Source organism: Microplitis demolitor, chromosome 6 (assembly GCF_026212275.2).
Source record: "Microplitis demolitor isolate Queensland-Clemson2020A chromosome 6, iyMicDemo2.1a, whole genome shotgun sequence".
In the NCBI taxonomy this organism is placed as follows: domain Eukaryota; kingdom Metazoa; phylum Arthropoda; class Insecta; order Hymenoptera; family Braconidae; genus Microplitis; species Microplitis demolitor.
This window is the reverse complement of record NC_068550.1, coordinates 11,644,602-11,658,028: the sequence shown is the minus strand read 5'-3', so window position 1 is coordinate 11,658,028 and position 13,427 is coordinate 11,644,602. Positions and strand designations below refer to the sequence as shown.

The 13,427-nt window shown below is 27.5% G+C and overlaps 1 protein-coding gene across 1 annotated transcript; it reads left to right on the top strand.

The window, feature by feature from the left end:
* Positions 1 to 6,586: 6,586 nt before the first annotated feature.
* LOC128668008 (translation initiation factor IF-2-like) lies at positions 6,587 to 9,166 on the top strand. The gene is made up of 2 exons (XM_053740155.1): positions 6,587 to 6,872; positions 8,700 to 9,166. The coding sequence occupies exons 1-2, from the start codon at positions 6,587 to 6,589 to the stop codon at positions 9,164 to 9,166; spliced, it is 753 nt and encodes a 250-aa protein (XP_053596130.1).
* The last annotated feature ends 4,261 nt before the right edge of the window (positions 9,167 to 13,427 follow it).

Sequence of the window (13,427 nt, the reverse complement as noted above, 5' to 3'; positions counted from 1 at the left end):
ATCACGCAAAATTAATATTAATTAAATCACGCAAGATTAATAAACATACATAAATGAAATTGAATATATTTCTTCAAAATTTAATTATGTTAAATATAGACTTAAATGAAATTTTGAGTCGCACAGCAGACTATTCTTAAGTGTCGCACAGCAGACAATTTCTTTTTAGTCGCACAGCAGACTATTGTTTTAATGTCGCACAGCTGACAATTTCTATCGAGTCGCACAGCAGACTCTTTTTGGTGTCTCACAATAAACAATCTCTTTAGAGTTAATCAATAAGTTTGAGAAAAGTTTTTTTCTATTTATGAAACTCTTTGAATCAATAAAAACTATTAATATTTAAATCCAAAATTGCAACTTAGTTGCAAATGTTTTTGGATGATTATGATTATTGTTGACAATGATTATAATAATTATTCAAAATTAATAATTATCAAAAATTATTAACATGAAATATGAATAATAATTATTAAAATCCAAAATTGCAACTTGGTTGCAAATATTTTGGGATGATCGATTATTATTCCAAATTAATAATTATCAAAAATTATTAACATACAATATTAATAATAATTATAATGATAATTTAAAATATTTATGATTTATTTCTCACAAATATAATAAAAATATTAATTAATGTAAAATGACAGGTTAGAATAGCGTGTCGTAATTAACGTTATAACTAACTATAAAGGTCGTTTTCACGAAATCACTTGTCGCAATCATGGCGGCTGCGCTTGTCCGTCGAATTTCTGAATTGAACCTTTTAGGTCAATTTGACGTCAAGTTTTAGACAAACGTCGACTGAGGAACTTTTTTGCATGAAAATTTATGTACATCGACAGTATTTAATTTTTGTTCTACTTAAAGGTTACAAGTAATCTTAATTGAACAATAACTACAGTAATGGTGAAATAATTAATAATGATATTTTATTGAAACAAAAACAAGTGATTATTCTAATTAAAGTAATAGACAATAGACTACCAATCATAGCACAGTTTGCTTCAGCAAAAGTTTACTTTACAAAAGTTTCCTTGAATATTTCGTCAAATTTCTATTGACTTCGGATTTTTTCGTTTTTGACGACAATTTATACACAACTTGCTGTACAATTTATGGTAAATTTACTACCCAAAATAGAACACAAATTCACTTCAAAATTTAAGTAGGAAAAAATTTTTCATCAATTTTCAGGTCATTTTTTACATTAATTTATATTTAATTTGTCTTGAAAAATTGTAGAATTGTAAATTGTAAATTTTTTTTCCGTAAAATTGTAGACAATTTTATGTATAAATTTGCTTACTTTTTGAAAAGGTAAGAACAAACATTACTGACTTTTTTTTGTGGTAAAAATTTACCTTTAAATTGAGGAAAAATTAATCGCAAATTTTTCTTTCCAACTTTTAGTGTCAAATTGTCGGCAAATCCGGGCAGCGAATTTAAAGAAATTTCAATGTCAAATTACAGTCAATTTCAAGCTAAAGTGACTATTAGGACTAAATAGCGTACTAAATTTACATCAAATTGTATAGCAAGTTGTGTATAAATTATTGGCTAATACAGAAAAGTCCGAAGTTGACGGAAATATGACGAAAAATTCAAGGAAACTTTTGTGAGTAAATTTTTGCTACAACAAGCTTTGTTATTAGCGTTCTTTCAAGACGTATTTGCCATTATGGATATCAGCTCTAGTGAAAAATGAATATAAACATAAACGATATATATTGATTATTTATGTGAATTAATTATTACAGGAGGCATTTTCATAGCTTTTAAAACAGATCAAAAAATAAACTTTCAATTATACTTCAAAATTCTTGATTCAAAGACTTACTTAAAGAATAATTAGTGAATTAAAATAATCAGGGAAAAATGTAAAGAAAAAAGTACTACGCTCCAGCTTTGATTGACAATGGACATGTTTGACTGAATGAAATCTTGAGTGTTCCCTAATAGCCACTTTGCATTGAAATTGACGGTAATTTGATGTTAAAATTACCTGAAATCTGTTGCCCGAATTTTCAAACAATTTCACCGCAAAAGTTGAAAATAAAAATTTGCGGTTAATTTTTCTTCAATTTTAAGGTAAACTTGTACAAGAAAAAACGGTCGGTAGTGTTCTTTCTTACCATTTAAGAAGATAATCAAATTTATATATAAAATTTTCTACAATTTGAGCGTAAAAATATACTTAACAATTTTTCAAGTCAAATTAACGATAAATTGACTGAAAATTTTACTGAAAATTAAAGACAACTTTTATCTACTCAACTTTTGAAGTAAATTTGCATTCTAATTCTGGTAGTAAATTTACCTCAAATTCAATAGTAAACTGCATACAACTTGTCGTAAAAAATGAAAAAGTCCGAAGTTGACGGAAATTTGAAGAAAAATTTAACGAAACTTTTGTACAGTAAACTTGTGCTCAAGCAAACTGTGCTATTAGGGTTATGTCCTAGGAGGTTACTAGAGTCGGAGCTGACGCCATCTTCTGGACATTGGGCAGTTCGTTACCACGCAGGGCAAATTTTGAATTTGAAATTAATAAATAAATTTATTGTTGGCTACGATGATAATTGTTATTAATTACATAATAAAATTATGGATACGGATAAGGGTAGCTGACAAAATAATTGTTATCTGAAAACTAAGTTTCATTATAAAATACAGATAAGATCATAAAATACCAATATGATTATTCTAATGCTATAATTCTATGTTTCTACTAATTTATTTTTATTATACAAGTCACTCTCCATTTAATATATATGTCTTTAAATGTAGATATAAATATAAATGTATATATAAATATATATGTATATTTACAGTAATAGTAAAGTTTCTGTGAAACGATTTTCAGTTGTAAGTAACATTTATTTATTACACATTTCATATTCTTATTTCTTTATAGAATATGCATTTGATCTTAATCATATTAACTGTTAACTAGAAAAAGGTCCATTCATGATTTTTTTGCGTGTGTGTTAATAAAATTTTAGGTATCGGGTTACAGGGAACATTCCAAAACAACTCAAACTATTTTTATATTATTCCGAATATAATATATAATCATTTATTTATTCCAACTTTTTTATAATCTAAATATATAATTTGATAAGTATGTAATATAATAGATTGACTGATTATTCCAATTATCGACTTATTATTGACAAGATGCACTAAATGTTGTATGATCTCAATATGTGATTTACAAATGGAAGTTAAATACGCGCCCATTTATGTTTTTCAAGTTCACTAATTGATTAACAGGTAGAGGCACTTGAGGCCACTGAGGACATAACATAAGTTAACTTTCCTAATAGTACAGTTCGTTTTGACAAAAGTTTACTTACAAAAGTGTCCTTGATTTTTTTGTCAAATATCCGTGAAGTTCGGACTTTTCCGTTTGTGACTGCAATTTATATACAACCTGCTATACAATTTGGCGTAAATTTACTACCCAAATTAAAATGCAAATTCCCTTCAAAAGTTAACTAGAAACATTTTTTGTCAATTTTCAGACCAATTTTTACATCAATTTATTGCTAATTTGACTTGAGAAATTGTAAAGTTTTTTTTTTACGTCAACCCTGATAGCATGAGTTGCTCATCAAAAGGTTGGCATTCATTAGTTTGCAACCAACTTGACAACAACTTGTCGACAACTCTAGCTTTTGCAACTTTTGGCTACAAACTACCGCCAACTTGCTGAGAAAGTTGAAAACACGGAAGAGCCGCAATTGGAAAGCAGGCTTCTGAGACAATTGAAGGCAACTTTCTATCAACTTACGGATTGCTAACTTTTGCAACCACCCTAATAGCTACTTTGCATTGAAATTGACAGTAATTTGATGTTGAAATTACCTGAAATCTGCTGCCCAAATTTGCAGACAATTCCACAGCAAAAGTTAAAAATAAAAATTTGCAGTTAATTTTTCTTCAATTTCAAGGTAAACTTGTACGAAAAAAAAGGTCGGTAATGTTCATTCCTACCATTTTAGAAGGTAAGCAAATTTATACATAAAATTGTCTACAAGTTGAGCGTAAGAATATACTTAACAATTTTTCAAGTCAAATTAACGATAAATTGATTGAAAATTTGACTGAAAATTAAATACAACTTTTGTCTATTCAACTTTTGAAGTGAATTTGCATTCTAATTCTGGCAGTAAATTTACCTCAAATTCAATAGTAAATTGCATATAACTTTTAAAAAATAGAAAAGTCCAAAGTTAACGTTAATTCGAAGAAAAATTCAACAAAACTTTTGTACAGTAAACTTGTGCTCAAGCAAACTGTAGTATTAGGGTAGGAATTATGTGAGATAAATCATTTTGAATCAAGAACTCTAATGGTAACAACCATAGATTATCATACGAGCCAACAGTTTCATTGATCACTTCATTGATGTTAATTTTATAAGTTGCGCGCAAAAAAAAAAAAAAAACTAAAACAAAAGACCAACAATACAACTTTGAAAATCTGATCATCTCATTCATTCGCTAACGACGAAGAAGTAAGTACAGAATGTTCTATTCTATTTTTTTTACTTAAAAGATTTTAAAAATCCATAATTCTGAAAGTAGCAGACAATTAATAGTAGAAGACTATTAAAAAAATATAAATAATTATTTTTAAAAAAATCAGGAAACACGTCCAAATTTTTTCATTTACAATGAACTTAAGGTTATTAAAAAAATAAAGAAGCATCGGTCTGCTATTTCATTGTTATGGATATTTAAAGTGAAATAATACTTAAATTAATTGTAATCACGGAAGATAATTAATTATATTACAAAGATAAAAAAGTAAATTTAATTATTAATTCTTTATTTATTTATTTATTTATTTATTTACAGAAAAAAATGGACAACGCAGAAAATGATAATGGTGAGTGCATTCAAAATATATATATATATATATATATATATATATATATATATATATATATATATATATATATATATATATATATATCTATATATATATATTAGGGTGAGTCAGAAAAATTAATTATTTTTTTTTTTACAAGTAACAGGGACAAATGGATCGCTAGACACCTTAAAAAAATTCTCGCCAAATATGAGCTCTTAATTTTATGAGAAAGATGGTGCTCATCGCAGTTTTTGATTTTTTGCTCAGTCCAATAGAAAAAATGCATACCTCATTATTAATTGATTGTACAGAAAATATTCTGAACGAATTTTATAGGAAATTTAATGCCCTACAAAAGAGGTATCTTATATTTTTTCCGTAAACCTCACCATTTGATTGATATTGAAGATTTAAGTTTGATTATTTTAAGACAAATTTCATTTTTGTTTATGAATTTTATAACTCGACCGTAAATGATTATTATAAAATGCGCAATACAAATTTTTGTAGGAAATTAATTGCTCTACAAAAAAGGTCTCTTACCATTTTTTGATAAATCCATCTATTCGAAAGTTATCGGAGCTGGAAGTCAAATTTATAATAAATTTCCAGATATTTATGTTTTTCCAGCAAAACTATCAGATTCATCGAAATATATTATAAAATCTTTTTTACAGACAATTTTATTCCCTACATATTATTTTCAATGAAGTTTTTTGAAATTCCGCATTGTTTTCTAGTTATTTTCATTATAATGTTAAGTTCTTACAATAGATTAGAAGACTATTATTATTACGAGCTTAGTATTAAAATGAAAATAACTAGAAAACAATGCGGAATTTCAAAAAAAACTTCATTGAAAATAATTTGTAGGGAATAAAATTGTCTGTAAAAAAGATTTTGTGACATTTTTCAGTAAATCCGATTATTTTGCTGAAAAAGTATAAATATCTGAAAATTTATTATAGATTTGACTTCCAGCTCCGATAACTTTCGAATAGATGGATTTATCAAAAAATGGTAAGAGACCTTTTCTGTAGAGCAATTAATTTCCTACAAAAATTTGTATTGTGCATTTTATAATAGTCATTTATTGTCGAGTTATAAATTTCATAAACAAAAATGAAATTTGTCTCAAAATAATCAAACTTAAATCTTCAATATCATTCAAATAGTGAGGTTTACGGAAAAAATATAAGATACCTTTTTTGTAGAGCATTAAATTTCCTATAAAATTCTTTTAAAACATTTTTCTGTACAATCAATTAATAATGAGGTATGAATTTTTTTCTATTGGACTGAGAAAAAAATCAAAAACTTCGATGAGCACCATCTTCCTAATAAAATTAAGAGCTCATATTTGGTGAGAATTTTTTTAAGGTGTCTAGCGATACATTTCTCCGTGTCACTTGTGAAAAAAAAAATAATTGATTTTTTTGACCCACCCTAATATATATGGACTTATTGACTTTAATGTTGAAAGTAATTAAATTGACATCTATTTTATTTTGTTTTCAAAAGAAAGAGAGCTAAGGGAAGCTCGAGCTGCGGCGGAATCCGCCATAGATACAACAGGTTGGCCCGTGGAAGTGGCCGACACAACTGCCTGCCCCCTTTCCGGGCCAACCTGAATTTCGGGCAGCTACTCCCACCGCCACCGCCACCATCGCCGCCACGCCTGGCAGCTGCAGGTAGAGAAGGGATGCCGGCGGGAGCTAATAATGCTGTAGCCGACATCCCTTTTCCAATTCAAGCAGCAGCACCTGCAGCTGCAGCAGCACCAGCACCGGCACCTGTAGCTGCAGCACCAGCACTAGCAGCACCGGCATCTGTAGCACCAGCAGTACCGGCACCTGTAGCTGCAGCACCAGCACCAGCAGTACCGACACCTGTAGCTGCAGCACCGGCCGCACCGGCACCTGTAGCTGCAGCACCTATAGCTGCAGCACCAGCATCAGCAGCTCAAGAAGCTGTTGCAGTAGCAGTTGGTAAGTTCGAGAATTTTTACTTAAAAAATCCGATAAATTTTGAAGCTGTATGTATAAGGTCTATATACTTAACTATAGCATTTTCCATAAAACTCATTCATTTTTATAAAATTTCTATGAGAATTTATGAAAATCTCTTGAATTTTATGAGATTTTCTAAACAGGAATTTTATTTTTTTTTTTTTATTAGATTTAAGAAATGTAAACGTTTGATTCTATTTTTCAGATAATCCACGTCGTTGGGCTGCTAGAGGTGTAGCCAGGAGTCAGGCAGGGCGGAACCGCCGTAGGGCCAATAATAATTGGCGGAGGAGAGGCGGCCGCAGGAGAGGGGGGGTAACAAAAATTTATTATATGTACTAATAAAAAAACATAATAAAAACCCACCAAACACCGAATTAATGTTTAAGTTTATTTTTCTGCTTGAAACTCTTTATTATTTTTATCCTTATTTGCAAATTGATGAACGGTACGATCTTTGTTGCACTTGTATAGTAAATAGGAAAAATCGTGTCCAAATTTTTCTCATAAACAAATGGAAGTTATCGAAAAAAACTTAAACAATGGATCGTTTGTTGGTCGTTTATCGATCAATGTTGACCTATCAAAGTTGTTTGAGGGTTAATTGCTATAATTATGAAAAACTAAATAAAAAATAGCCTTTCATTTTCTTCATTGAACCCCTCTACTTCGATATTTTTTTACTTTTTTTCTTTAAATTGCTAGGAAACCGTTTGTCAGTGATTGTTGGTGAAAACAAATAAAACAGTAATTTATTTATTATAAAAATGTAATTACAAAACTAAAATTTCCATTAGTAGTCTTCAATCAGAATAAATAATATTTTTTTTTTTGTATAATGATATTAAATCTCCGATAAAAAATTGACTTGAAAAATAATTATTTATTTCCATTGATTAAAAACCTGATTTTCAAATTTCGCCAATAAGGTATTGACAGGTAGTTCCACAATGTTGTTAGATGTACGAAATTACACTAAAAGCCGCTTTAGATTTAAACTGACAATAATATTATAAAAGTGAAATTATCAAAATGTGCTGCCTGAATTGGCCGACAATTTGATGGCAAAACTTGAAAAAAAAAATTAGGCAGTTAATTTTTTTTTAATTTAGAGGTTACTTTTTTTTACTAGAAAGAAACCCAAATAAAAGTTCCTATGAAATTTTTGTCAAATGTCTGTCAAATTCGGGCTTTTTCGTTTTTGACGATAATTCGTATACGACTTTTAAAATGAATTTGCATTCGAATTCGGGTAGTAAATTTACATCAAATTGTATAGCAGTTGTATGCAAATTCTCGTCGAAAACGGAATAGCCCGAAGTTGACAGACATTTGACAAAAATTTCATAGGAACTTTTTCTAGGGTTTTTTCGTAGCCAAAAAAGTAACCTCTAAATTAAAAAAAAAAAATTAGCCGCTAATTTTTTTTCTTTTTTAATTTTTGCGATCAATTTGTCGGCAGATTCGGGCAGCAAATTTCGGTAATTTCAACTGCCAAATTACTGTCAATTTCAATCTGGAGTGACTGTTAGGTACGGCAGTTACGGCCAATGCCTGAAACAAAGATTTTAACTAAACTACCGCTAGAAGAACGAAATAAAAAAGTAAAATCTAATTCGGAAAAGGTTAAGAATTATCTTGAGGACTTGCATAAAATACCACGAGAAATTCCATTCTCACAAATTTTAACAGAGCTTCAGATGTCAGAAAATGAATACATTAATGCTGCTAGATATTCTTTGCAATCGACGCGCGTATTTTTGAGACGTCGAAGTAATGAAATTTTTGTTAATGCGTATAATCTAGATATTTTGAATTTACTGAAGTCAAACATGGATATACAATTTATTTGTGATCCATATGCATGTGTAAGTTATTTAACTGATTATATAGTAAAAGTTGAAAAGGATATGGCAAAACTATTTAGAACTTTGATTGAGCAATTTGCTCACGAAGACTTTACTAACCTTGAAAAAGTTAAGAAATTCGCAAATGCGTTTATTAATACGAGAGTATTAGCAGCTCAAGAAGCTGCTGCACTTGTACTTCATTTGTCATTCTTTAAAGCATCTCGAAAAGGAATATTTGTTCCTACTTTTCCGATGGAAGAAAGAAATCGAGTGGTTAAACGGAAAAAAGAACTATCAAAAATGGTACCTGAGTCAACAGACATCTATCAAGATAATATAATCGAAAAGTATTACAAGCGAGACAAGCAATATGAATCGATGTGTTTAGCTGATTTCGCCACTGGATATAGCGATCCCAAATAACTCAAAGCGAAAATTGATCACGACTTAAATGATGAAAGTAACAGTTGCAATGAAGTTAATGATGTCTGTAATGAGGAAAGCGATGTGAAAGAACGTCTGAAACGTAAAATTTTACGAACACGTCATTATAATAAACATCAAGATGAAAACAATTATTATCGAGAACGGCTACTATTATTTTTACCATTTCGTGACGAAAAAACCGAAATTGAAAGTCTAAGTCCACTCGAAAGAAAAAAACTTCATAATAAAAATTTAGTTTTAATAGAACAAAATCGAGGGTTGATATATCAAATGGATGAAGATTTTCTTGAGGATATTTTTAAAGAGGTCGAAGTAGGTGTTGATAATGATGAAGATGACAATGATTTTAATTTTGAAAAAAAAAATTGAACCAGAAGAATTAACTGACCTATTTCCTGAAGCGAAAAACAATAATTCTTCTGATTCGAAAGAAAAAGATTATAAGATAAGTGTTCCAAAAGTTATGGAAAATAAAGATATTTTAGAGCTACTTTTGAAGGCCAATGATCAACAACTTCAAATAACGATGCATTGTTTACATGCTCAAAAACTTGGTAAACTAATTCGTTTAGTGATTTGTGGCCAAGCGGGAACTGGAAAATCTTTTCTGATTGAACTTTTATACCAAACTATATCCGACTATTACAACAAACAAATAATATGTTCAGATATTGAATCAGCTAAAGTAATTTTAGCTGCTCCATCTGGAAAGGCTGCATTCTTGATTCGGGGTGTTACTATTCATAGTTGTTTTAATTTACCTGTGGATAATTATAATAAAGGAAACCTTCCAGCATTAAGTTCTAGCGACGTTACATCATTAAGATTCGAAATGCGTCATGTGAAAGTAGTTATTATAGATGAGGTTTCTATGATTGGTCGAAATCGTTTGAACTAAATCGACACTCGTCTGCAACAAATCACTGAAAATAATTTTCCTTTCGGCGGTTTATCAGTTATCTTTGTTGGAGACTTAAGACAGCTTCCGCCTGTCATGGATAAACCAATATATTATACCGCTCAACATTATTTAAGAGATAAAAAAGTAGAGTGGAATAAAAAAAACCCTGGTAAACCTTTTCAGCCAAATATCGCTGATCACGCGTATACTGCATTATTTGCATTAGATAATTGGATTGATTTCGAATATTACTAATTAACCAAAGTTATGCGAAAGATAATGAAGATTTTATTAATGCTTTAAATAACCTTTCAATGGGAACAATGACAGAAAGTGACATAAAATTATTCAAATCACGATGCAAGTTGAAAGACATTCCTTATGATGCAGTTCATATTTTTTATACGAATAAAGATGTTGATGCTTATAATGAAAAAAAAAATTGCTAATATGCCAGGTGAACTATTCGTTAATGAGGCTGAAGATCATATTCAAGACAAAAAATTGAGTAAAAAAATAATTAAAAAGACCCTTGACGCCCTTCATAAATTACCAACAAATAAGACGGGTTGTTTACCTAAAACTTTCTATTCAAAAATTGGTGTTAAAGTCATGTTAACCCGTAATATAAATACCAAAGACGGATTGGTCAACGGAGCAACAGGTATTTTAAGACACGTAACTAAAAAAGCTAACTCAAATGAGATTACGATTTTTTGGGTAGACTTTGAGGACGGTGATATTGGACGAACTACTCGAAACAATAATTTACAACATCTTAAAGAAGATATCTTGAAAAATACGAATTTTGTTCCAATTTTACCGATAGTAATTACTGATATCGCAGTTGGTAAAAAAATGGCAGTGCGAAAACAATTTCCTATAATTTCTGCAGAAAGTATAACTGCTCATAAAAGTCAAGGTCAAACTTATCGATCTGTTTGTATTTACAATAAAGGAATGACAAGAATGATGCAATATGTTGCATATAGTCGTCTTACTGATCCTAATAACCTCTATATCATTGGAAATTTTGTGCCGCCGGCTCCTTTAGATGATTCTAATGATCTTAAAGTAGAATTGGAAATGTTACGTCAAAATAACACATATTAAGAGTAGCGCTCCTGTTTAGCCTTCGCCTAGCGAAATAACTGGGACGGAGCTATAAGGATGACTGTTCATTTAAAATTAAAAGAAAATAAAAATAAAAATGTTTTGTTGTCTAAGAGATAAATTAAAATAATAAAAATTAAGTAAAATAAAATTTAATTAATTAAGTAAAATAATATAAGCAAAATTAAAACAACTTCCAAATTTATTTAAATCAAAACAATTATTTAAAAATTATTACAAACAAAATTTAGTTTACATTAGACAATTAAATGCAATTTACAATTTTACACTTTTATAAAATGGTTTAACTCTCGATTTCACTTGTTATTTAATTTATTTAAAATCAATCAATTATTATTTAAATATTTATTCAATTAAATTGTTACCTTGATTTATTTGATGATTATTATTGTTATCAATAATTATTTATTTGATTTTTTTTTTTTATTTGTTATTCTTCCTTCTTAACTCTTGATAATTGATGAAATTTTATCAATATTGAATTTTATTTATTGAATGAATTATATTTAAATAATTCGACTTGAACTTGATAATTGATGGAATATTTATCACATTTATTTTTTTTTATTAAAATGAATTATTACTTTTAATAATTCAATAATTATTTAAAAATATTCTGAGTTATATTTTTATAATTCAGTTTATAAATACTTAAATCATATTACAATGATTTAATAAAATTAAGGACCTTGCCTTTAAATAATTAAAATTTCGTCAATGACGAATGAGCTCACTTAGGAAACTGAAATCTTTTTCGATTTCCAGAAGAGCTGTTACCAGGTAGTAACATCCCTTCCAATAATTATTTAATTATACCAATTATTTTATTGGCTATAATTAAATCAATATTTTTTTATAATAATTATTTATATATATATTTTTCATGACTTCCAATGCAGTTAGCAACAACGCATAAAGCATTGGAGTCGAATTCATAAATCAATATTTATTGATTCTTATTTTTTTTTTTCTTTATTGCAATAAATTCATTTTATTATTTAAACATTTTATATTTTATTTCGTTTTAATTATTAATAACGTTGTTTATTAATAATTATATTTTTCTATTTATAATTTTTCTATCAATATTTTATCATTTTTGAATTTTATTTCATACTTTACAATAATATTCTTTCCATATTTCATAATTCATTTCATTTTTTAATTATTTATTATCATTATTTATTCATTCATATAGTTTCATTAATTCATTTCGTTATTTCTTTTATCATTTATTTCATATTTCATATTTATTAAATCATTTCATTATTTCTCTTTATTATTTTATTTTTTTATAATTTCAATATTTCTTTTATTCAACATTAATTTCATTATTTATTAATAATTAACAAATATAAAAATTTGAATTTATATTCAAATTTATAAACAACATTTATTTTTTTACTTTTTCATTTATTCATAATCATTCAATAATAACTTTACATAAAATAAAAATAATTTGAATTTAAATTCAAATTTAAAAATCATCAGCCGAAATAATGCCTGGAAGTCATTTGTAAATTAATTTATTCATGCATAACCAGATGGCATAACATGTATGATTTTTTTAATAAGTTGATTGTCAGTAAGAATACGACGTCGTGACGTCACACCCCCACTGTTAGTCATTTGTCATATATTTCAATATATGACAAATTTTTTTAAAAAAAAATTGTATGTATGTATATGTATATTTTTTAATTATTGTTAATTCATAATTAAAATATAAGCATATTATTTTATTATTATTGCTATTATTTTTGAATATTTATTTATTATTTTTGAATAAAAATTGTATATCTCATAGTACACGTCTATTATTTGTTTATTTTTTTTTTTTTTTTTTTTTTTTTTTAATAATTAAAAAAAATTATTTTTATAATAAAGGATATATATATTTTTCTTTAATTTAATTAAATTTATACTTACTTTTTCGTAATTTTATAATTTTTCTTATTATTATTTTTTTTATTTGATTTTTATTAGTTACTTATCAATTTTTTTATAAAAACAAAATTATTATTATTATTATTTTTTTTTTCAAATTGTATTATACTTACTCTCTCTTACATAAATAATCAGAACTGAAATAGATTTAATTGTTGTTTTTTTTTTTTTTTTAATATTGTTTTCTCTTCTTTTTTTTTTTTTTTTTGAATGAGAATAGGTTTCTTTTTTTTTTTTTAAAAAAAAAAATTTTTT

Bases quoted from the DNA above. Each gene is read 5' to 3' on its own strand.
- LOC128668008 (XM_053740155.1), top strand. From the start codon at position 6,587: ATGCCGGCGGGAGCTAATAATGCTGTAGCCGACATCCCTTTTCCAATT. The intron at 6,873-8,699 runs GTAAGTTCGAGA...CGTATAATCTAG, and splicing joins AGCTGTTGCAGTAGCAGTTG to ATATTTTGAATTTACTGAAG.